This window comes from Mytilus galloprovincialis, chromosome 14 (assembly GCF_965363235.1).
Source record: "Mytilus galloprovincialis chromosome 14, xbMytGall1.hap1.1, whole genome shotgun sequence".
Taxonomy (NCBI): Eukaryota; Metazoa; Mollusca; class Bivalvia; order Mytilida; family Mytilidae; genus Mytilus; species Mytilus galloprovincialis.
Window position 1 is genome coordinate 70,578,433 of NC_134851.1, and position 26,704 is coordinate 70,605,136.

At 33.3% G+C, this 26,704-nt stretch overlaps 1 protein-coding gene across 2 annotated transcripts; it reads right to left on the bottom strand.

Annotated features, from left to right (window-relative positions):
* Window positions 1-318: 318 nt before the first annotated feature.
* Window positions 319-22,650, bottom strand: LOC143059664 (uncharacterized). 2 transcript variants are annotated; one of them, XM_076233202.1, is made up of 12 exons: window positions 22,443-22,650; window positions 18,854-19,270; window positions 17,856-18,091; window positions 15,853-16,515; window positions 11,652-11,966; window positions 10,086-10,154; window positions 8,020-8,115; window positions 7,119-7,250; window positions 5,743-5,841; window positions 3,218-3,517; window positions 2,340-2,547; window positions 319-1,130 (listed from the first exon to the last, which is right to left on the bottom strand). In XM_076233202.1, the coding sequence occupies exons 2-12, from the start codon at window positions 19,201-19,203 to the stop codon at window positions 998-1,000; spliced, it is 2,601 nt and encodes an 866-aa protein (XP_076089317.1). In that variant the 5' UTR covers window positions 19,204-19,270; window positions 22,443-22,650; the 3' UTR covers window positions 319-997. The 2 variants fall into 2 exon arrangements, with proteins under 2 accessions (XP_076089317.1, XP_076089316.1); XM_076233201.1 differs by having other exon boundaries at window positions 320-1,130; window positions 22,393-22,650.
* Between the last annotated feature and the right edge of the window lie 4,054 nt (window positions 22,651-26,704).

Genomic DNA, 26,704 nt, shown 5'->3' on the forward strand with positions numbered 1-26,704 from the left:
TAAATAATTTACAGACTTCATATATTAAAAAAGCATGTTTTATCAATATTTGAAAAATGGATATAATTTTTCCATTTATATTATTAAACACAAATCCTTATCTTTAACACCATAAAATTACATTTTATTCAAATGTAATTCAAAAGTAATTGAGCATTACATGCTGCTTTTTTCAATGTAATTAATTAAATTACCATTACATGTAATTAAAAAAATGCTCAATTACACATTACATTCAATTACATGGAAAATTGTAATGCATTACACTTAATTACCATTACATTTATAATTACCCCATCCTTGATTTGATATATTTATTATTGATTTAATTAAAATACTTCTTTCAATAAAAAAACATGTGTTATGTTACAATGTTTATCGCTAGTCAACACTATACTAGAACTGCATAACAAAACCGGAAATAAACATCCGAATCCATACACATTTTTCGGGATTATTCTTCGTTGAATTCTTAAATTCGTGGTTCGCTGTGACCCACGAAACCCACGAAAATTGGTTTACCACGAATAAAAATGAATTCACAGTAATAAGTATAAAAAGATGGAATTACTTCCTCATCAATTAATATTGAATACTTAAATAGCTTAACTTTCTTTCAATTACCCACAATTCTTCAGATTTTCAAATGCTGAATTATCAAACTACTTAGTTCATCATACAGCTATTTATAAAAGACAAGTCTCAAAATTTTCTCTTTGAATATTCATTTGTCAGCTAGGCAACTGAATTTACATATCTTTCATTTGAAAAATCAATATAATGCAACAAATTTTGAACAATGTCTTCCACAATATTAATTTTCGGAATATGATCCATTTCCTCAGTGTGAACATAGGTGCTGGAATCTGTTTTTGATAGCCCCATTTTTAACGTTTACAACAATTTGATTTATTGGAAGATGATTCTTTCATTAGAGCAAACATAGGTGCCAGAATCTGTTTGCATGCACTATTGTCAATATTTGCAAAAAAATAATTTATCTGAATATGATTCTTTTCCTTAGCGTAAACATAGGAGCAGGAATCTGTTTGTAGGCTCCATTGTCAATGTTTGCTGTCGCTCTACCAACCTCCTCATTCACTTTAATTAGAATACTCAGCAAGTCGTGCCTAAAAATAAGATAAGTTTTTAGTAATCTTGATAAGTTATAGCTATATGAGAATAAAAGAATGTCCCGTTTGAATGGTTTTACACTAGTAATTTTGGGGCCCTTTATAGTTTGTTGTTCGGTGTGAGCCAAGGATCCGTGTTGAAGGCCGTACATTGACCTATAATGGTTTACTTTTTTTAAATTGTTATTTGGATGGAGAGTTGTCTCATTGGCACTCACACCACATCTTCCTATATCTATGTGGGAAAAATTTCAAAGAAATAATTCTTAAAAAATATCTAAAGAAAACAAGACAATCTAATAAAATCTTTCATGCTTTTCTTAGAGCCTAAATTTCTCAGCTGGGAAGATATGCTAATTTGATAACTATTTTATTTATTGTCATTTTTGAAGATTTTATCTCATTGTCATGTTTTTAGACTTTATTGTCATTTTTGTATATATTATTGTCATTTTTGTAGATTATATTAATTGTCATTTTTTGTAATTTTTGTATTCATCCTTTTCACTGGTTACAGTTACTACTTATCCATCAATTGATTGCCAAAAGACAACAAAAGTCCGTAAATCTAAGTTAAATCAGGTTCAATCCACCATTTTCTACATTTGAAAATGCCTGTACCAAGTCAGGAATATGACAGTTATGTTGTTCATTTGTTTGATGTGTTTTGTCATTTGATTTTGTCATTTATTTTGCCATTTGACATTATGATTGAATTTTCCTTGGAGTTCAGTATTTTTGTGATTTTACTTGTTACCTTCACCATGTTCATTGAAATCAGTTATGTTTACTAATTTGTAGATTTTGTTTATAGTCAGTTTTCTTTGTAGATCTCGTATTGATTCTTTTCACTGGTTACAGTTACTACCTACCTATCATCAATTGCCCAAAGACAACAAAAGTCAGTAAATCTAAGTTAAATCATATTCCTATACTTACTGATAAGCATATTTATCCAGATTCTGAGAAAACTTATTGATATACCAATGAAATTGTTTAGAGAGACAAAACCACAAATTTTAACCCCACAAATATTAATGTTTCTACAGTATGTAGGAAATATTCTAATAATATAGTTCTAAAAAAATACCCAAAGAAAACAAGATGACATGTTGAATAATATATATTCAAGTTGAATTAATACATCAATTGCCCAAAGACAACAAAAGTTATTAATTTTAAGTTGAATCATATTCTTATACTTACTGATAAGCATATTTATCCAGATTCTGTGATAACTTATTGATATACCAGCTCCCCTGAGATCTGCTTCTGTAGGACACATAGCCGGGAACAGTAGCATATCCTAACAGGAAATCAGCTTCATCAGGGATTAACTCCCTTGGTCTGTCAACATTTAAATCTTGTCCTTCATCTGGCATACTTCCACCAGCATCTGTTTCAATGGCATGCCCTAAAAAAAATATGACAATGTTATTCATTCTGTCATGCATGTAATGTTTAATGTTATAATTTACATTGCCATAAAAGCAGAAGGTTTGGCATGCCACAAAAACAGGTTCAACCCACCATTTTTTTTTTATTAAAATGTCCTGTACTAAGTCAGGAAAATGGGCATTTCTATATATTATAGCTTGTTTCTGTGTGTGATACATTTTAATGTTGTGTTTCTGTTGTGTCGTAGTTCTCAAACAGTGGTATACTACTGTTGCCTTTTATTTATTGTTTGTAATAATAAATTTTGGGTTTCAAATAAGGAATACTCTAAACTAAGTTATTTTGCGAGCAACATATTTTTGCTACTTTCGAATGTAGAAAAATATTGAGAATAGACAATTCATTGTGAATATGTAAAACTTTGATTATTTCTCACTTAAGTAATTAAGTTTAAGAAATGCAATATCAAATCGCCGTGAAATGGGCTAGAAAGGGCAAAACGCAAATAAAGTATCTGCGAAAATATGATGTCACATTTGTATCAAAAGAAGACCCACTAGTACTGTATCCTTTGTATTATAAAGTCTTTTAAGAAATGAAAGTGCATGTTAGAAAAAGACATAACAGCTCCACATGTTTCCCAGGCAGGGGATTTAATTTTAACAGAATTTACTTTAAAATTATACCTTCTTGTTTTTCTCTTCCTTGACAAGCTTGAATGAAGAACAACTTCGGTTTTCCTGCCAAAGACGGACATCTTCTGCCAGAAAAACAGCTGGTTAACTGATTAATTCTTACTATACGTCCATCAGCTCCATAAACATGACCTAGCACTCCATGTGTCAGTATTGACACTACAAGACAATCATACTTTGAATGGTCTTCAAAGCCTGTTTCCACCATGATCTGAGTCATACGTGTTGAGTCCACATCATTGAACAAACGTACTTCAAAATCCAACTTCCTCCAAATGTAATCAAGTTTCTCTAAAAAAAGGAAATATTTATATAATCAAATATGGCTTGATACAAGTTATCAACATATTTTGTCAATATAATGAAATCTGATGCAACTATCATATAAGTGAAATGTTCAGCTAGCTATAAAACCAGGTTTAATCAACCATTTTCTACATCAGAAAATGCCTGTACCTAGTCAGGAATATGACAGTTGTTATCCATTCTTGCCATTTGATTATGGACTTTCCATTTTGAATTTTTTTCTGAGTTCAGTGTTTATATGATTTTACTTTTTATAAGAGTAACACAACATTCCCAATGGGTGTCTTTGTCAAGAAATAAAATTTCCTGAACACTATAAGTTCAAAATGGAAAAGATATTCTTGAGTACTATTTCTGCTGGAAGAAATATTACAATACATGTATATGTTCCTTATGGAATAAATGGTATAGAATATTTTGAATTTTAAAAAAAAATCAAAATGCAAGTTTAAATTATTGCGATTACAACCCTGTCGCATTTTTCGCAATAATAAAAACCTCACAATAATTTCTGAATTTACAGTACTTCTGTCAAAAATGTATTGACATGTCTTTTCATATTACAAATATAACAACTAATATAATATAAAAAGAGGTACAGAATATTTGGTTTATTAATTTATCGCTATTTAGTGCATTTTTCTTTTGATCTTTTTTGTGATAATTTTCATATCATGCTTCTCGCTTGAGATAGAAAAATTATCGCTAGAAACTAAGGTGGCCACATGCTGTTGCTAACAAAATTGACATGAAATTGACACGTCGTCATAGGTAAAATAGCGATAAACAGATTATCATTGGTCATCTCAACTCGATTGCTTTTCTTACTTTTCTGTACCAGTTCAAGTGAGAAAATCAATATCGTTGAGATGATCAACGATAATCTATAAATATCTCTTGATTGTTAATAACACAACTTTATTCCACCAGAAACAAAATAGCCATTGCAACACAAAGGTAACAGATAACATCTAAATCTTGGTCATGTTGGTTAATAAGATGCTTCTTATTTCCAGACAAAACTTAAAGACCTTACAGCCTATTAATCGTGTGCATAAGCTAACGCAGCTTGATTGTGACATGAAAGCTCTATATGCATTGTGTCCAACTTGGCAAAATGTGGCATATACAAATGTCCCATTTTGCGTATTTCATGGATTTCAATACAATGTACGTGTCCAAATGTGTTTAATAAAATAGGATTAATATACAGCAGTCTACTTGAAAAATTAATTAGAAATCAAACAAAAAATTAAAAAACGCATAAGAATTACGCTTTGAATTTTGAATTTTTGTAAATTGCACAATTTAGCACTAGTAGTTTCAATCTACAGGCACCAATTTTGACTTTTTAGACTAACTGATTCCCGTAAAATATTGTTCCATCTTGTAATGAAGTTCAATTTTATGTATACTGCTAAATAATCGAAGTATTAAGAAGTCAATATTTGAATGTGATTTATAAAAATCAAAATCTAAGGTGCGTAACACAGAACTTTTCTTTGCTAACTTATAAGAAAAAAATTCCTCCGAATATTTTTTTTTTAAGAAGCTACAATGACCGGAAAGATTGAAAACAAATTTTAATACCATAGGTGGATCCAGGGGGCCGGGGGACCACCCCTCCTTTTATGTGGGGAAACATTTGGTTGTTTATATAGGGAATCACTGATGGATGACTTATTTGAAAGATAACACATAGCACTTTCTTTCTTGAAAATCCTAAGAAGAAATCACTGGTAGATATTTTTTGATACTGGAAACATTTTTCATTCTTATGTATTATTTGTGGCGGGAATGAAATAAATCATACTTTTTAAAATCAAACCACCCAGAATCTTTAACTCTATAATCTTAAATTGATATTAACAAATCTACTGATCAATATAAAAAAAAAAGAATTTTACATGTAAGTTTGCATTGGTAGGTATAACATGTTTATTGGATTATCAAAAATTATAAACAATAACCAAATCATGTTCATATTGCCGAAACACACAACACTTGGGTTGCTATAGTGAAGAAACGAAGGCAGTGACCCCCAATTTTTTTTATCATATTTTATTCTTAAAATCATGAAATACCTTCAGTCAAAATTTTAAGAAAAAATTACTGGTAGAAATTAATAGGCTGTTTAGTCTTTAAATAGTTTATTGACTCCAAAAGAGTTTTCTCCCTTGTATGCAATGTACTTTATAGATTATATTTACCTGCGTCTTTTTCTGTACCAGTTCTTGCTGGCATCTCCTTGCTTTGTGGATCATTTCTGATCTTATGGAAATGCTGGTTGTTTATTATTATGGCTAAACCTAAAAATAGATATTACTTTTAGTATAAATTGTTGGTAAAAATATACACTTATCTGTATTTTTTTTTAAAACATATATATTACATGTATTATTGCTGCTAAAACATAAATTACAATAATGAAATTTCATTTGTATACTCAAATTTTGAGAATATCCAACATTATAATAAAGAACAGTAGACCTACCAACTGCAGTGGGGGTTTTAGTGCTTGACCAGATTTTATTTTTGCTGAGTTTCTTTATGCACTATTTTTTACTCTTTAAATAGTCACATATCTCTTCTTTTTTTCTATTGGTATACTGATGATGAGCTAATAAGCCTTGATTTCTTTTATATGAATGATTTTTGTACTTTAGATGGCAAAATAACTTTAGAATAGAGAAACATTGCATAAAATAAAATAAAGGATACAAAATGAAAATACTTAAAACATATTGATGGAACAATTAAGTCTTTTTAAATTAACGCTAAAAAATAATTTACATGGAATATGTGCTTCTTTTTTTTTTTTTCAACTTTAAATATTTTATTTCATTCCTGGTTGTGAACAATGTCCCTTAGCGCTACAACAATGACGCTAAGGTTCCTCCCTGTGTTGTTAATTGCTAATAAAACCAGGGGATTTGATTAGCAAAATATACTTTATATTTATATCTTTTGTTAGTTGCATATTACAAAGTATTCATACGAGCACACAATACATACATATTATTCAAACAGTGATCCTATATATAAACAATCATATAAGAAAGAAATTATAATAAAAAAAAACCAAAAAGACGGATTTTTGTCCGTCATTTGTTTTGATTGTATAATGAATATGTGCTTCTTATATTTATCATACAATGAAAAACAGTTTAGATCTTTTTGAGGAACACTTTTCATGTAGAAACTCTGTTATATAATGCAACAGTATGTATTGAATTCAGAATGTGAATTTACAGTAACAAAATGTTGACCTCTACGAGAGCATGATATTTAATAATCCACATACCTCTACATATTTGCATTTACCCTTGAACTATAAACATGATATATTGAACATATGTAGGTATATTTAGACAATTATGATGTGGATGCAGTAGAATGTGGTATAAATATATGCCCTTATATTTTACAATTATGGGTTGTTAGCCTGTGAAAGTTGTCTCATACGCACTCATACCACATCTTCTTATTTCTTCTTTTTATACATCTCCTTACCCCCATTTAAAACTAAGCCATTCAAAAATTCAAGAAAAAAAATTCAACTATCCAAATATTAAGCTCTACCAACCTCTAGGTCTGGCATTCATCTTATAGAAAGGCATAGCAGAATCATCAATTGCGACAGCCTCCATTTGCCGGACAATGACTTCATCTTGTCGATTTTGTTGTCGCATGCTCTGGTTAATTAGAGGATTCAAACCTGAAAAAATAATTTTTAATCATCAAATTAAAATAATTCCTGAAATAAAATTGAGAATAAAATGGTGAATATATGTCAAAGAGACAACAACCTGGCCGAAGGGCAGATAACAGCCAAAGGCCACCAATGGGTCTTCAACGCAGCAAGAAAATCTAGCACCCAGAGGTGGGCCTTAATAAATGGGGAATGTGTCAAAAAGACAACAACCCAAACATAGAGCAGAAATTAAGTATAAATACCAGGATTCATTGATTGTTCGATTGTTTTGTTTTTGTTTAATGCTATTTTTATCCATGTTGGTTTAAATGGTTTATACTGTAAACCAACTTAGTTTTATGAGCGATTTATTTTCATATCTATCTCGAGTTGAAAATCAAAGTGAAAATAAATCATGGCAAATATTTAAAACTATGATCTGCCAATTATATGAATACACAAAAAAACCAAAAAATCATGAAATCAATATAAATTGCCTCATGTGGGCTTAAAAAGGCTTAATGGGCTTTGCTCATTGTTGAAGGCCGTACCGTGACCTATAGTTGTTAATGTCTGTGTCATTTTGGTCTTTTGTGGATAGTTGTCTCATTGGCAATCATACCACATCTTCTTTCTTATATTAACACGGAAATAAATTATCTGCAAAAGTAAGCTGGTTCCCAGTTTATCATATAGTAATGTGTCTGTCTCAAGTATGGAACCTTGTCTAAGCTTATAATCATAGAAACCTATCATAAAGGACACCTGTTTAGCCTGTTAACTCACTACTTACTTGGACCAACTTGTGCTCCTGAATTTGACTGATTGATAGGGGGTGTGGCTGCTCTGAAATCTGTGTCTTCATTTCCTTGAGACACTCTAGCCTCTCCTGTAATCACATAAAATTACAGATAAATACATTTAGGCGAGTCATTTACAAGTTTTCAAATACCAAATATAAAAAGAACAAGAATGTGTCCTCAGTACACGAATGCCCCACTCGCACTATCATTTTCCATGTTCAGTGGACCATGAAATTGGGGTAAAAACTCTAATTTGGCATTAAAATTAGAAAGATCATATCATAGGGGACATGTGTACTAAGTTTGAAGTCGATTGGACTTAAACTTCTTCAAAAACTACCTTGACCAAAAACTTTAACCTGAAGCGGGACAGACGGACGGACGAACGGACGGACGAACGAACAGACGGACGGACGAACGAACAGACGGACAGACGGACGCACAGACCAGAAAACATAATGCCCCTCTACTATCGTAGGTGGGGCATAAAAATATAAATCAAGGTGACAAACAATAACAGAGGTACTGTGGATTATCTGGATTATTTCGTGATTTCATCATTTGTTTAAAAAAGAAACTATAAATTTGTACTTTTCCTTTAACATTAATGAATCAACAGTGTACCAAGTCAGGAATAGGAAAACTTTTATAAGGCTTAAATAAAAATATTGTTTGTTTGCAGTTTACCGACTGACCCTTGAAAATCCTCCCGACTGTGAAAATTTTATTGCTTTAAATTTGAAGAAATGTTTTTTAATACTTCTATTGACGCGATCCGGAACTTTGGGTCCTTTCCGGAAATGATTTAAAGTCTGGGTCAGTTACGCATTTCAAGTTCGGTTTTTCTTAGCTTCCCGTCAAGCGTTCATGTGACCATTTAATGATAAAGCACATGGAAATTGTTTACAGGTATCCATGAAGTCACGGAGGAGTACTTTACGCTGTCGTCTCGTGTCAATTTTAAGACAAATAACAAACAAAAAAGTTTAATAGTAAACTGTTTATACAGATTCAGGCACATGTAATGATGTGTGATGATATCATTGACAAAGATGCAGCAGATATTCATAACTGACACGATAACCATTCTGTCTCAAACAAATCGGGTACAGAATCTGTGGAGCCTGACTTTATGGAACCAATTTCAGTGGTTAAATAATTCGACAGCAGCTTGAAGTATGGCATATTTTCTACAAATCGTTGTGAAGACGACAAAGATGAAACCACTCCTCCGTGACTTACATCTTCATGGATATCTGTAAACACGCCTGTACGGAGGAAGGGCTCATTTGAAATGTTAATGGATATAGATCATGCCAAATCAATAAGAAGCAACCCTAACTACACAAAGATTCTTTGGTTTTCATTAAAGCCTGGCAAAATTATAACCTTATCACATATAATTAAATATTGTTAGAAATATGAAAACAGTCGAATGTCTTAATACTTTTTTTTCAAGTTGCCTTTTTTTCAATTGAGGAAGATTCAATGGTTATTTTTTTTTTTATTAGAAATACACTCTTTAATACATTGTCTTATAAATCTTTAATATCTACATTTTTCTGATGAAAATACTCTACTCATGAAAACATTCTAGTCAAGAAGCATACATGTCTGAATATATTTCTTTAAAACAGTTCTAGTCATAATGACATTCCTTGTTTATAAGTGTTCCAGTATTTAATAATTATACCATATTTTATGTCATAAATTGGATAATGACACTATGTTAAAGTTTTAGTTTTGGTTAAAAAGTTTTTTTATCTGAAAATGCCTGTTCATTTGATGTTGGTTTTCAGCATGTCCAGTGTTTGTTGTTTTAAAATGTTTTTTTTTCTTCACAAGAAACTTGGTTTAGTGTAACTGCTTGTTTAAACTGTATTTTGGCTGATAAAATAAAATATTTTTCCTACCTACCGACCCTTCAATCTGAAGGTACAGTCGGAAAACTGCAAACAAACATATTTTTAAGGTTGGCCTAAGGAACTTCCCTTCTTTTTCTTTTTTTTATTGATGTTCAGTATTTTTTCTATTTAACTTTATACCAAAAACATACCTGATGAGACATTAAAATTCTCCTCTTGATTCCCACTTCCTTCTGACAGTGCAGCAAGATTCTCAGATCCTGTAATGAAATACCAAGTAATTGGTTCAGTACTGCCGTGTTTTCATGAAGCAAATGCATGATTTGGTCAAAATTGTAAAGATTAATGAGAAAAATCAATAAATCAAAGAAAAATACCAAGAAATGCATGAAAATGTATCATGCTAGTTGAGAGAGATACCTGAACAGCCAACCAAATATGTGTACTAGGTAAAAAATAATAATATTTGCAAGCTATATCTTTACTCTTTCTTTATACAAACATGACAAAATGTGGAAACTAAAAAGACATGTTAAAAGAAGAAGAAGATATTACTGTTACCATCAAAAATCAAAACCAAAACGAAAATTAATCTCTTTCAGCATGTTCAGATGGCTATAAGTGTTGAGACAATCTAGCTAAAGGTGCTCAAAACAAAAGGTTAATGAAATTATTAAGTTGAAAAATTCTGAACTTTGTTAAAGGGGAGTAACTCAAAATAATATCAATCTGTTGAAATTTAGTGTAAAGACCTTTTTTCTTTGTTGAAGTAAATAAGGCATGGTTTTCATGATTTTAAAAATGTGTGATAAGGAGTCAATTACAAAACCATGAGCAGCTCATTATGGCTAAAATTTGAATCTCATTGTGTAGTGTAATTTTTAATTCTTTTGTACACCATTGTACACAAGTAGAATGTGTGAACATCAGGGGCGGATGCAGGAATTTTCGAAAGGGGGGGTGCTAACCCAGGGCACCCAGGGCAAAGGGGGGGTGCAAAACTTATGTCCCGATACAAATGCATTGATCGGCAAAAATAAAGGGGGGGTGCGCACCCCCGGAACCCCCCCTGGATCCGCCACTGAACCTTACAATGTCAAAAAATGAAATACTGAAATAGCTTCTAAACAAGTGTAGAAATATACATATGTATGTATATCCTTAGGAGTCTGTACAATAGACCACTTTGGAGTTCATCCGTCACTGGAAAAAAATCGTCAATTAAAATGATACTGCCTTTATGACGTCATTTCCCAGATAGAGGGGATCGCCTACAGGTATCCTTGCACTATTAACATTCATCAAGTGTCTTTGCGATCGTCATTGTGCAGGATAAACTAGAAATAATGTTTGTTTTGAAAGTACTTAATCACAATTTCCTAATGACAGCAGTGCTGATTGTCAATTATGAGAATTTAATTTGCCAAATAATTCGTGCAAAATAGCATTATAGTTTTCCAACCACTTGCTCAAAATTGGAACGGAAGTGATGATGCCCCTAAACGCACAAAACCAGAGTTTTTGATGGGAATGCATCGAACTTGAAAGTTGTCTTTTGAACAACGATTTCTAACTCTAAATGAACATCGGTTAGTTTGAATAATCATTTATGAAAAATACAATGTCTACATGTACATGTAGATTTTTTAGTTTCTTTTGGCACTCAGTATTTAATTTTTTAATCATTGAACTCAATATTCTGTCATTTTTTCATATCAGTTTAAAATTTTACTTTTAGCGAGCAAAATATATCATACCTTGTACAAACTCAGATTCTGGTTCGCGACTGAGTCGTACATACTCTTCAATGGCATCTGTGAATCCTAATCGCTGAAAAGCATCTAACAGACCATCTGCACTTGGACTGGTACCCAATCTTTTTCTCTGTTCAATAAACCAGTGTTTCAGGAAGCCGTGAACTCTCAGCACATTTGTTGGATTTGCCTGCATTATTTGAGTTGTCTGGTCATAATCAATCATCAATGCTGAAGCCAGTAAAGTACAATCCTCTCTTCTTGCTATGACTTCAGAAAGCTCAACCAGTTTACTTTCAGTTATTGAAAGTGGTATATCTAACAAATATAAACAAATATCAAGTCACATAATGTGAATTAAGGAACATTATAGCTACACATTTACAAAGATTTTGCAAAATTTGCAGAGACAAAGTATAAGATGAAGTTCACTTTCTTTTATATTGTTCCCTGTAAAAAAAACCTTTGAGTGGATTTTAGTATTTTAAAGAATATAAGCCAATCAGTAATATATTTACTTAATCCAGATAAAAAGTATTTGAGTCAGGTTTTTGAAATTCATTATAAAACTGAAAGTCAGCTGGTTTACCATACATGCCATAAGATAAATAAAAGTACCGTTCTATAAAATAGACTTAAGGATAATTATCACTTGTAGTGTATAATGGGTTTTTTTCACACTATTTGTCATGTTTAATATGCTGTACGCTTGAATTAGGCATTATATTTGCTTTATTCAAAAAAAGTATTTGAATAAATCTTCAAAAATAAATTATCAAAAATAATATTTTTCATTCAAATGTTTATTTCCAATTCTATATTTGCTAAAAATTTAGAAATCCAACACTAAAATAAAATTTCCAAATTGTACAAATTTTATAAAAGAAAAATTGCTAAATAGGTTGAATATTTATCAATTATGGACTTTTGACGAGGTCAATACGTTATATATACATGATATATAGACCTGTTCAGATTATATTGACCGAGGACGAAGAAAAGGCTACGGATACATAAAATAACCTTTGCATGGAAACACGTGATCATAATATCCAATGAAAATAGTAGATTTCTACACCATATGTAACATATGCAAATTATTATCAAGGTCAATGAGAAGTAAATGGGCAATGTCACAGATATTGTTTAAATTTTGCTTACACTATTGCATATTAAACTATACTAACATGAATAATAAGTCCAAAAGTCATACTTCCATGAAATGTATGCCAGTGAGGGGTACTACTTGTACAAGTTAATTTTTTATTTACTTGAAGAAGTAAAAAAAAATTTACACATATAAGTAAATAAATAATGTTTGAATAATCTCCCCTTAATTTTCTCAAAAATTTACTTGCATAAGTAATTTTTTCTTACAATCCCCAAAAAATCCTCAAGTTTTGAGATGTAAAATCATGCCTTTAATGATTTTTCCCAGGTTTGCTCAATTTTTTTTTATTAAAGTTCAATGTTTCATCTCATTGATTCAACAAAGAAACTGATTGAGCAAAGATCTTGTATATTTGCGCAAGGCCTTCAAAAATTGCTTCCTTGGGGCTTGTAAATGATCAGTGTTGTGAAGATAAAAGACAAATGGGATTTTCATTGTCCATGAAACTACACTTAAATGATTGGTAAAGACATCTGCAAAGGGTACACAATTTAAAATTCTATTAGAACAAAGAAATCTTAATAAAATTGAGAATGGAAATGGGGAATGTGTCAAAGAGACAACAACCTGACCAAATAAAAAACAACAGCAGAGGGTCACCAACAGGTCTCCAATGCAGCGAGAAATTCCCGCACCCGGAGGCGTCCCTCAGCTGGCCCCATAACAAATATATACTAGTCCAGTGATAATGAACGCCATACTAATTTCCAAATTGTACACAAGAAACTAAAATTAAAATAATACAAGACTAACAAAGGCCAGAGGCTCCTGACTTGGGACAGGCGCAAAAATGCGGCGGGGTTAAACATGTTTGTGAGATCTCAACCCTCCCCCTATACCTCTAACCAATGTAGAAAAGTAAACGCATAACAATACGCAGATTAAAATTCAGTTCAAGAGAAGTCAGAGTCTGATGTCAGAAGATGTAACCAAAGAAAATAAACAAAATGACAATAATACATAAATAACAACAGACTACTAGCAGTTAACTGACATGCCAGCTCCAGACTTCAATTAAACTGACTGAAAGATTATGATTTCATCATATGAACATCAGGCACAATCCTTCCCGTTAGGGGTTAAGAATTCAAGAAAAGAAGAAAGGATGACTTTTTTACTTAAACAAGTAAAAAATTCTGAATGTCTAAGGGACATAACTAAACCAATTTTTGGTTTACCTATACAAGTAAATAAAATTCACTTGTATAAGTATCCTACAAATTTACTTATATGTGTATATTTTTTTTTACTTCTTCAAGTAAATAAAAATTACTTGAATAACATGAATAAGTAGTACCCCTGACTGTATGTACATGATGTAATTCAATATAAAAAGCAAAACTATTCAGTAACTCAACTTAAATTTATAAACCAAAGCTTAGATTTGGGTCATTTTATTATGAAACCAGATGCTCCGCAGGGCGAATCTTGATACAACCGCAGAGGTCGAACCCTGAACCCTGAACAGTTGGGGCAAGTATGGACACAACATTCAAGCTTGATACAGCTCTGAATTTAGATTGTGATTAAATAGTTGACACAGAATGAATGTGGTCTAAGAACTTAAAAATTTTAAATTGGACATTTACCTATTATGGTCCAATATCCAAAATCTAAATACATGGTTAGATTCAGCATATCAAAGAACCCCAAAAATTTAATTTTTGATGAAATCAAATAAAGTTAAATTTTGGACCCTTTAGACCTCAATGTGGACCAATTTGATCACGGGGCCCAAATATCAAAAATCTAAATACATGGTTAGATTCAGCATATCAGAGAACCCCATATATTCAATTTTTGTTGAAATCAAACAAAGTTTTAAATTTTGGACCCCAATTTGGACCAACTTGAAAACTGGGCCCATAATAAAAAATCTAAGTACATGTTTATATTCAGCATATCAAAGAACCCGAAGAATTCAATTTTGTTAAAATCAAACTAAGTTTAATTTTGGACCCTTTGGACCTTAATGAAGACCAATTTTAAAACGGGACCAAAAATCAAAAATCTAAATACACGGTAAGATTTCGGCATTTCAAAGAACCCCAATAATTCATTTTTTGATGAAATCAAACAAAGTTTATTCGTGGACCCTTTTGGCCCCTAATTCTAAACTGTTGGGACCTCAACTCCCAAAATCAATCCCAACCTTCCTTTCGTGGTCAAAAACCTTGTGTTTAAATTTCATAGATTTCTATTTACTTATACTAAAGTTATTGTGCGAAAACCAAATGTCGACGACGGTGACGTGATACCAATATATATACGGACCACAAATTTTTTTTTTGCTGTTGTATAAAAAGGACATATATTTTTTTTGATTTAAGAATGATATAAGATGGAAGGAATTAAAATTAGGTATCATTCTAATGCAACATTGTATGTAACATTTATTTTGATTGAATAATGTCCCCAATTGATGCTATGAAAACATAACTACAAGCACAGACAAAGTATGACAGATTTTAAATGTATGATTTGACGTTGTTTTCTGTCAGTTTCATTAGAATGGAGACAACAATATTATATTTTAAGCTACTACAGCATCAATTGTTGATTTGATGGACGCAAATACCTGTTTACTCAATTTGCAACCATCAAATTACCAATTGATGCCATCAGAGCTTAAAATACAATACAGTTATCTCCTATTTATATGCACACAAATCAAAGTAGCAGGAACAAAAAATCTTACAAATAAACTCATCTTAGATATCATACCAGGATAAAAATTTAGTACACCAGACACACGTTTTATCTACGAAAGACTCATCAGTGACGCTCAAATAAAAAAAAAGTTAAAAAGGCCAAATAAAGAACGAAGTTGAACAGCATTGGAGACTCAAACTTCCAAAAGGTTTTTCCAAATAAGCTTAAGCTAAGCAAGCTAACAGATCATATCAATTTTCAGGTTCATAACCATTTGTTTGAAACAGGGTAGCAATTGTTTTTGCAAATGAGTAGGGTCGGTTCGAAAAACAAGATTTTAAATAGGCTTACTTATATCATATTCTACATTATTTTTTGTACCTCCTGAACTTATTTCTTGTGAACTTGTTTCCGGCAAAGACACAGTTCCTGCTGTTAGTCCACTGTCTCCAGGGGATTGCTCCTCTGTAATAACATCATTACGAGGTACCAGATGATTCACTGGTACCTCACTACTTATTCCAGTTCTATGAAAAAGTGAAGGTTCAGTTGGTGGCTGGTTCCTAATACCTATCACAGATGGGAAGGCACCAGGTGATGGTTGTTCTTGCTGTGAATACAAAAAAACTGGATCCTCTTGTTGACTTGGAACCAGTCTGTCACGTTCCCTGTCTAACACTTTCAATCTTTTATGCATGTTATTATCCACATTATCGTATGGTCTACCATTTTTGTTTGATCTGGTACCTTGAATGTCTACTATTTCTTGCTGACTTGGAATAACACTTTGAATGTCGTTTACGCTTGGATTAACACTGGCAGTTGAATTTTGGAATTGTCCTAAATGTAATGGTAACTGGTTGCCTGTAAACTGAACTGAATGTTCAGTAGCTTGTGTAGGTCTCTGTTGTTCCACTGTATTAGCAGCAGGTATTTGACCTTCACCTTGGTATTCTGGTTCCATTTGCTCAACTGTTCTGGGTACCTGTCCTTCTTCTACTGGTCCATATCCTATCTCTGTATTCCATCCTGTTGGTTGAGCTCCTAGCAAAAAATTAAACTTTATAGCTCAGTTTAATCAAACTTTTACATTCAGCATGTTCAGTTTTACAGTAAGATCATTTACACATTATGATGATGTTTGTGATGATTTTTAAATTTTATGATGCCATTGCCGAAGGTTAAACAAGAGACATTACTGTATGCAGGTAAATTCAGAAATTATAGCAAGGTTTTTATTATTGCAAAGAATGTGACTGGGTGAGTATTTTAATAAAAAAAAAAATACCTTGCATTCAGATATATGTAATACGTGAGGGTCTGGATGGGGGGTCTGTTATTCTGTAAACATTTATTTTTCACCCCTTTATTCTCTTATCTTTCAAAAAATAACCCCTTTTTTCTCTAATCTTCAAAACATTAACCCCTTTTTTCTCTAATCTTCATTTTTTTTGCCCGTTATTCTCTAATCTTCATTTTTTAAGGGCATTATTCTTTAATCATTTAACCCCATCCAAACCCTCATACATTTGTACATAAATCTGTATTCAGATTTTAATTAAATCGCAATTATTAATCTTGCATATTTGTCCATCCTTTAAAAATCACAATAATAAACATGATAAATGCACACAATAATTTCAGAATTTACAGTAATCAAAATCTCTATTGTAAGATGCCTTATCACTGGTTATTACTCCTCAATGTATTTTATTGGTGTGTTTATCGAGAAAAACGTGGTGGAAATCACATATTCAGTGCAATATGCAGGTTGGAATGATCCTTCAATAGTATCAGAGTTTCACCATGCAGTTTTTGGTGGGGATAGTGGAGGGCCGTAATGGGGGTAGCTTCATGGCAAATAACGGTAAAAATTCTTGCTAAATGGTTATTTTTGGCGCATGACTATAAAATGTACACTTTCTTTTAGCATGTTTAGCATTGTTTAGACGATAATAAAATCGACTGGTTTTTACAAATCACGTTAATTTTTTTCCAAAAATAACGGTAACAATAATTATTTGAGACCTCTGACGAATCACGATAATATTTTAACCAATTTGACGCTAACGGTAGCCGAAAGTTACTGTTTGACGCCTGACCGAAAAGGGCATCACTACCCTCATAGTGTTGCTCCATCTTTAGTTTTCTGTGAAGTGATAGTGGACTCTTAAGTTTGTTTTGTTTTTTTAAAACAGTTTTTTTTATTATGTTTATTGTCCCATTGGAATTGTCAGCCTAAACATACAGACAGGCAGAAGCTCACTAATTGACCTGTGTTTTATTGTGTCAATAATCATGATTATAAAAGTTTTAAAAGATTTTACAGCCCATCTAGACCCTCAGACTGGCCTCATATATATTCTAGTCAAGCTGTGATGTACCTTGATAGGCTCTGACTTTGGTGATTAAATCTCCTCGGTCCATCATCTTCAATAATTTGTACAATACATCAACATTAAGGGGAGATAAATCCCCAGATCTCTCAAGCTGGATAAATACATCACAGATAGATTTAATTTTATCATGTTTCGATCTGGGAATTACTGACGACAAGGTGAAAAGAGCTGTCTTCAAGTCCGCAGTCTCCATTTCTTCAGCAATTTCAAACAGAAGTAATCTAAAATAGAATAAACAAACATTTATATGAACAGTCAAGGATATATAACTCTATAGAGTAACCGTACCAGGGGCGGATGCAGGAATTTTCGAAAGGGGGGGTGCTAACCCAGGGCAAAGGGGGGGTGCAGGGGGGGGGGTGCAAAACATATGTCCCGATACAAATGCATTGATCTGCAAAAATAAAGGGGGGTGCGCACCCCCGGAACCCCCCCCCCCCCCCTGGATCCGCCACTGCGTACTTACATATATTCTTTCATAAGTTGTCTACTCTTTGATTTCTTAAATTTTCTTAATCTGTGGTACATGTAACACATGTTTGTTATATGTATTTGTAAAATAATGTCCCATTGAAACATGTAACACTAACAGACATACATGTACCTTCTTTAGATGAGTATGGTACATCTCATTTACCCCCAAAAAGTAGTTGGCAGAGGGGTGTGTGTGTAATACACAACTACACACTTTTTTTTATATTATTTATGTTATCACAGCTTTTGAATTGTTTATCATGATGTTTATAGTCCACAAAAACAAACACATGTTATTTTGTTTGCTGTCTCAAAGACATATAAAATGTACCACACACCTCTTCTTAATTTTACCATTACTAAATTAAAGGTAATATAATTTTTTTATTTCAATACACAAATGATACAAGGAAGGATATGTCATCTGGTCATATTATCATGATTATATATCAAGAGGATCTTAAACGATATATAAATTATAACAGAAAAAAAAGAAAATGATATATTACCTGAAAGGTGAAAAATTAGAACGTCCACTTTCCACTCGATTCTTTACTTGTATTTGATTAAAACCCATCTTCCTGATTAAGTCAATTCGATGACATCTACACAAACTTTCCAACAGGTAATCCACCTCTCCTCGTGAAGTGTCAATTTTTCCGATTCTTTCAAGTTCGTTAAAGATTTGAATTCCATCTTTAATTTTTTCTAAGGTTTTCTGTGCTATGTGATCTTGACAGAGGAATTTTAACGATTTTATATCGTCTGATTCTAGTTCACCATCGATCGTAATTAATCCTCTTGTTAAGTCTGTCTGATTAATATTGTTATGAATTTGTAAAGATTCAAACTCAATCATTGTTTCTTTTTTTTATGGTTTCCCTGTAATCATTATCTCATCGTCTACTTGTTTCTCTAATATAATTCTGAAAAATATATAAATGTATCAAAAATATAAAATAATGAAAATTAATCAAATGTATCATGTTAAAAAATATTCTGAAACTAGTAAAATTTTATCAACAATATGGTTAGTGATGGGGACCTTGGTGGCTAAGTGTTGAAGTAGTCATCATGGTCATACTACTGTATCACTAGCCTGCCAACACTCTTGCCGATCCTTTAAGTTGCAATATATAATTCTGAAAAATATATATGTTAAATGTATCAAAATATGTAATGTTGAAAATTAATCAAATGTATCATGTATTTTCTGAAACTAATAAACATGATAAACATGATAAATGTTATTTAGTCATTGTAAGTATAAGGTTAATGATGGACATTCAAATAAGTTTCAGGAGGCCTCGGTCAATGTTGGTTGCGAAGTTTCCATGGTGTCTAAGAACAATGAAGAGGTCTAACTATAATCACTAGACTGTCAAACCTGGTGTTATGAGTTCAAATCCCACACGGGGCATGTGCACTTGACTCCAATCGTAATTGACTAGGATTGTTTTCTTACATTTGTACCTAAGGACGGGGGTTTTCTCCTTGGACATGGTAGACTCAGACTTCCTCCACCAATAAAAAATGACCGCCTAGAAATAGCACCAGGCTTCTCGCTAAGGATTTTTGAAGGCGAGTCCAGGGACTCAACATTTTTCATAATCAGGCTTAAATTAAAATATTGTTTGTTTGCAGTTTACCGACCGACCCTTGAAAATCCTCCTGACTGTGAAAATTTTATTGCTTTAAATTTGAAATTTTTTTTTTAATTCTTCTATTGACGCGATCCGTAACTTTGGCATGTTTGGGTCCTTTCCGAAAATTATTTAAAGTCTGGGTCAATTACGCATTTCAAGTTCGGTTTTTCTTAGCTTCCCGTCAAGCGTTCATGTGATAAAGCACATGGAAATTGATTACAGGTATCCATGAAGTCACGAAAGGAGTACTTTACGCTGTCATCTCGTGTCAATTTTAAGACAAATAACAAACAAAAAAGTTTATTAGTAAACTGTTTATACAGATTCAGGCACATGTAATGATGTGTGATGATATCATTGACGATGATGCAGCGGATATTCATAACTGACACGATAACCATTCTGTCTCAAACAAATCGGGTACAGAATCTGTGGAGCCTGACTTTATGGAACCAATTTCAGTGGTTAAATAATTCGACAGCAGCTTGAAGTATGGCATATTTTCTACAAATCGTTGTGAAGACGACAAAGATGAAACCACTCCTCCGTGACTTAAATCTTCATGGATATCTGTAAACACGCCTGTACGGAGGAAGGGCTCATTTGAAATGTTAATGGATATAGATCGTGCCAAATCATTAAGAAGCAACCCTAACTACACAAAGATGTAGAGTTTTGAAAATGGTGAGTCCAGACAGATTTTGATGAGTCCAGGACTCATTGACTCGCCTTAGCGAGAACCCTGAATAGCACAATAGTCACTGACTAATAGTGTTGAAATTACAACAATCAATCAATCAATCAAATTGTAGCTACAATAAATAAGTTCCAAAATATATCATGCACATGATGTATACAATTTCTAAGTTTATATCTAATATGTCTCTTGTAGATCCTTTTAGTTGCAAACTACACAGTCTGGTTTTACAGTTTGTTCTTCTGCTGTGCGATATCATAATCACTGCCGTCCCAGGTTCATTTAGGGCTGAGCGCTCATCCACATGTTTAACCCTGCCAACATCTTTATGTCGCTGTCTCAAGACAGGATCCTGTAGTACAGTCACAGGTTGTCACTGGTTAAGGTCTGTCATACACAAAGTATTTTTTTTCATGAATTGTTTGTTAAAAATTAGGATGTCTTGTTTGAATTGTTAAACATTTTTCATGTGGTGTATGACCAAAACGACATAACCACCAAATGGATAAATGGCAAATCCTCTCTTAATCCTATTACTGTACACATTTTATGACAAACTGATTAAACAAAGACGACAAATCTGTTGAATTTCTACAGATTTCAATTCTTCGACAAATTGTCAAAAGAAGGGGAAGTAACCACAGAAAACAGAAATGGGACTGACATTTATGTGTAAGAGTTATATGTAATAACATAAAATTTAATCTGAAACATAGCTACCAGAATGAAACTAGTTGTTCATATATAAGTTTCAACTTATTCAAGAAAATGTAATGGCTCATGAAAACATTCTAGTCAAGAAGCATACATGTCTGAATATATTTCTTTAAAACAGTTCTAGTCATAATGACATTCCTTGTTTATAAGTGTTCCAGTATTTAATAATTATACCATATTTTATGTCATAAATTGGATAATGACACTATCATGACTATGTTAAAGTTTCAGTTTTGGTTAAAAAGTTTTTTATCTGAAAATGCCTGTTCATTTGATGATGGTTTTCGTACATTACCATGGTTTACGTACACATCACTTGTCCGTCCGGTCGTCGAATACTCTTCCCCTGTCTGGGATCCGTACAAAAAACAACACATCACTCAGGTTGAGCAGGTACAGCGTAAGGCAGCCAGGTTTGTCTTCAATGATTATAAAGACAGATCACCTGGAGCAGTTTCAAATTTAATAAAATCATTGGAATGGGAAAATTTAGAATTAAGAAGGAAAAAAGCTAGATTAACTATGCTGTATAAAATAAATTGGGGGTTAGTAGAAGTTCCTAAGGACAACTTAACAATTTCTGATAGACGCACTAGGGGGAAACATAAATTTAGGCAAATATCCACAAATAAAGATTTCTATAAATTTTCATTTTATCCTCGCACTATTTCGGACTGGAACTCACTACCTGAAGCAATAGGTATGTCTGACACCCTGGAATCCTTCAAAAGTGGCATATCCACTCTAACACTTGAAGGATCCACAGCAACTTATTAAACTTTAAAGCCACTGTACATAATGTATATATGTTATTGATAACGATTTTTCTTTGTCATATTATTTTTAAATTAAGTCCATATGTACATAGCACACAAGTTCCGGGAAGTTTTACACTCCTACCTAGGAGTCTACTCCCGTATTCGGAAGAAGAAGGCTGTCTGTAAGTTGTAACTTGTAAGGGTAACAAGTTTAGGGACTAATTAATTACCAGTTATTTATAACGTTTCTCTCCCTCAGTTTTGTGTTACAATAGCATACCAATCTTCCTGATGTTTAGAAGTAAAAATGTGCAACACTGATAATCCTCTTATTCATACTTTAACAAGTTCAAGTTCAACTGGAAATCCTCCGCATTAAATCGGAGATCCCCTTATTCTAAAAATAGATTAATGAAAAAATCTTTGTGGTATCATGTACGTTTACTTGTATCACAATTTATCGTTCTTTTTCTCTATTCTAGACTAATATACCATACTTTTAGTAATTCTACTCGACAATAAAATGTAACTTCAGTATAATTTTGTACGTCTAACTATACTGTACTGTATTTCATCGAATTTGGGAATTTCTATTCTGAAAGTTTTAGTGAGAAAGTTTTCGACGGAAGTTGGATCCTTATACAATGTCATCCTCTTGTCTTCTCGTCCCTTCATTCACACACTCGCCACACATTGATAATGAACACTGGACAGAAAGTAACAGGAAAAAAATAGCTTCGTGGTGCCAAGATTTTTCAGGTTATAGACTTTTTTTCATTCATAAAGGCTAATGAACAGTTTCCTTAACTGTTTTAAAAATGATAGATGCAATAAAATGAAAATATTCAAAGATCTTTCTGTTACTACATTGTATTGACATACTTGTACAGTGTATCATAAATTTATGTCAGTTTTTGGGTGTTTTTTATTTTTTTTTATTTTTATGGAGGTAGGGGGGATACACAGTTTTCATTTTGATTCCAGATGTATCAATTAGTTCAAGTTTGATTTATTTCAGTTTCCGATATCGATCACTATCATATACTAAATTAAACATGCTAAACGATAGTTGTATGTGTGAGTGTATGCGAGTGGGAGAGAAAGGCTTTTTATTTTTACTTTATGTGATTACATGCTTGTTATGAGCCCTATGATTAGGAAATAAAATATCTTTATCTTTATCTTTAAATCAAAGGGGGTCCGCTCGACAGTCCGACAGTTCTATAGTCCGACGGTTCAATGGTCCGACGGTTTAATATTCCAACAGTTCTATAGTCCGACGGTCCGACAGTCCGACATATACAACCAGATATGATATAGGCTAATCACAGGCACAAGACGTTCTATCAGGCTTTCGAGACGCGATAGACCTAACTTTTCCAAAACTAAATCCCCGTTTTTGGTTTTTAACTTATTTCTCAGATAATCCCCCTTTCATATTTCAACCTATATATCTTAATCTATTTAAACTACTTTAGAATTGCACACTTAGCACGTGAAATACTTGAATGTTTACCTGGCTTTCGAGACGCGACAGACCTATTTTTTTCCAAACTGAATCCCCGTTATTTTTTATGCCCCACCTACGATAGTAGAGGGACATTGTGTTTTCTGGTCTGTCCGTCCGTGCGTCCGTGCGTTTGTTCGTCCGTTCATCCTGCTTCAGGTTAAAGTTTTTGGTCAAGGTAGTTTTTGATGAAGTTGAAGTCAGCCAATCAACTTGAAACTTAATACATAAAATTGAGAATGGAAATGGGGAATGTGTCAAAGAGACAACAACCCGACCAAATAAAAAACAACAGCAGAGGGTCACCAACAGGTCTTCAATGTAGTGAGAAATTCCCGTACCCGGAGGCGTCCTTCAGCTGGCCCCTAAACAAATATATACTAGTCTATGTTCCTTATGACATGATCTTCTAATTTTAATGCCAAATAAGAGTTTTTACCCCAATTTCACGGTCCAATGAACATGGAAAATGATAGTGCGAGTGGGTCAACCTGCGATATTTTTCATAAATAAATAATTCTTAATTTGATCATAGTGTTTTGTATGAAAATATAAGTATTTGATAAATTAATGCATTACTAAAAACAAACTAAGAAAAGATACTAACGGATTATCCGTTGTTACACAATGTACTTATACCAATAAAATAACTAAATGCATAACCCCTAATAAAGAAACAAAAAAGTAAAGAACTTAAGAAATGTCTTCTTGCGGTAACGCAATACCATGTACACCAGAAAGCAGACTAAATTGGTCCCGTTAATGTATTATTGTATAACTCTTAACAAATTATATGATATATGCTATAATTGTTAATTTTTTTGTGCCAAGTATCAAATTGATGATTTTGGTCGTTTTCAACTGATTTTTATCGTGCTGTTTCACCACTGTCTTCGGAAAACTTGGATCCAGAAAAAAAACCGTTTAACCCTGCTGTGGTTTTTGTTTTTTGCTGTATTTTTTTATACTTGTTTTCCGTTTTAGGTTTTCTCGTCTGAATTATTTTACACGGGACCCTTTTTTTTTTGCTTTAGCTAACCTGACCTAAAAAAAAATCATGTGAGCTTTTGCCATCACTTGGCGTCCGTTTGTCAATATTCTAATTAAAAATTATCTTCTCTGAAACCACAGGGCCAATTTGAACCAAACTTGGCAGCAATGGTCCTTATGTGGTCCTCTTTCATAATTGTGTCCGATGCCCCGTAGTACAAGATGGCCGCTAGCTGAACATAGTTAAACATAAGGGTCCTATGGAAAGTTCACTTCAAAATCATCTTGTCTGAAACCATTAAGTCAATTTGAAGCAAACTTTGCAGCAATGGTCCTTGTGTTGTCTCTTTTGGAAGTTATGGTCAGCGTCCCCAAACTCCAACCAAGATGGCCACCACAACCGAACTTACTAGTAGTTAAAAATAGGACCCTATAAAAAATCCACTTACATATTTTATTGTCTGAAACAAGGGGTCAATTTTAACTTTGGCTTACAAATATTGTCTTGAACATTAAGAAAAAAAAACCAACTTAAAATTAAATAGTGCAGCATTTGTATGCCAGGCGGCAGCACTAGTCAGTCAAATGATTACTGTGAATACGTGAAAACAGTCATATGTGACCAGAACTGACTTAGTGGAGGCCCCCCCCAAAAAAAATCCCACATAATTGACCAGAAGCCATGTTCAGCTTTTCCTCCAGTTGGTAGGCAGGTAGGTAGGATCTTTTTACTTTTTAATCAGTTCACGATACTTTCATCAGTGGCGGATCCAGTCATTTTAAAAGAGGGTCCTAACCTAGGACAAAAAGGGGGGGGGGGCGGGGCGAGTCAACTTCGTGTCCTCATTGAAATGCCTTGATCGTCCAAAAATAGGGGGTTCCATCCCCGGACCCCACACCTCTTTTTGGATCCGCCACTGCTTTCATCATATATACGCAGTACTTAAATCCGGTACATAACTTCCGACTCATATCAAATGAAGAAGAAATACCACTAAACTATCGGACTATTGAACTGTCGGAACATCGAAGCGTCGGACCATCAAACCGTCGGACTATCGAACTGTCGGACCATCGAACTGTCGGACTATCGAAGCGTCGAACTATCACTACGAATCAATTTGAAAGTGCGACCTAAAAGATAGTATACATATATAAATCAGCAAAGACCCATCGAAACAACATCTGATAAACAAATTTAATAATACTTTTAGTAAAACTCAACTGGTGAACACCATAGAATCAGTGGCACGATCTCTGGACATGAGAGAACAAATAGATATGCTTGTCTTGGATTTTTCCAAGGCATTTGACACAGTCCCACACCAGCGGCTATTGCAGAAAATGAGCTACTACGGTATCCGTGGAGATGTTCTTGGTTGGATAAGCGCATGGCTTACCAAACGAAATCAACGAGTTTGTGTAGATGGTGAAATGAGTGATATGAAAGCAGTACGTTCCGGTGTACCCCAGGGGACGGTACTTGGACCCTTATGTTTCCTGCTGTATACATCAACGACATAGGCGATTCTACATCACCATGTACCAGTCTACGTTCCGGTGTACCCCAGGGGACGGTACTTGGACCCTTATGTTTCCTGCTGTACATCAACGACATAGGCGATTCTATATCGCCATGTACTAGTCTACGACTGGTTGCTGACGACTCCCTCTTGTACAGAAGAGTCCACAACTCGCATACATGCCAGCAACTACAACAAGACCTTACGCTACTGGTAGAATGGGCAAGACGCTGGCAGATGACATTCCATCCAGCAAAATATTTCGTCCTTAGGGTAACCAGAAAACGCATTTCTGTTGTTCACAACTACCATATGATGGGACATTACCTGGAAACTGTTCAGCACTACCCATACCTCGTCTTAGAACTATCAGAGGACATGAATTGGGACCACCATATAACAAAAGCAACATCAAAAGCCAACAAAACACTTGGATTTCTAAGAAGGAACTTAAAATTTTGGGGTCAGACCTATAATCCGACAGTCCCATAATCCGACAGTCCGATAGTTCGACAGTCCTTT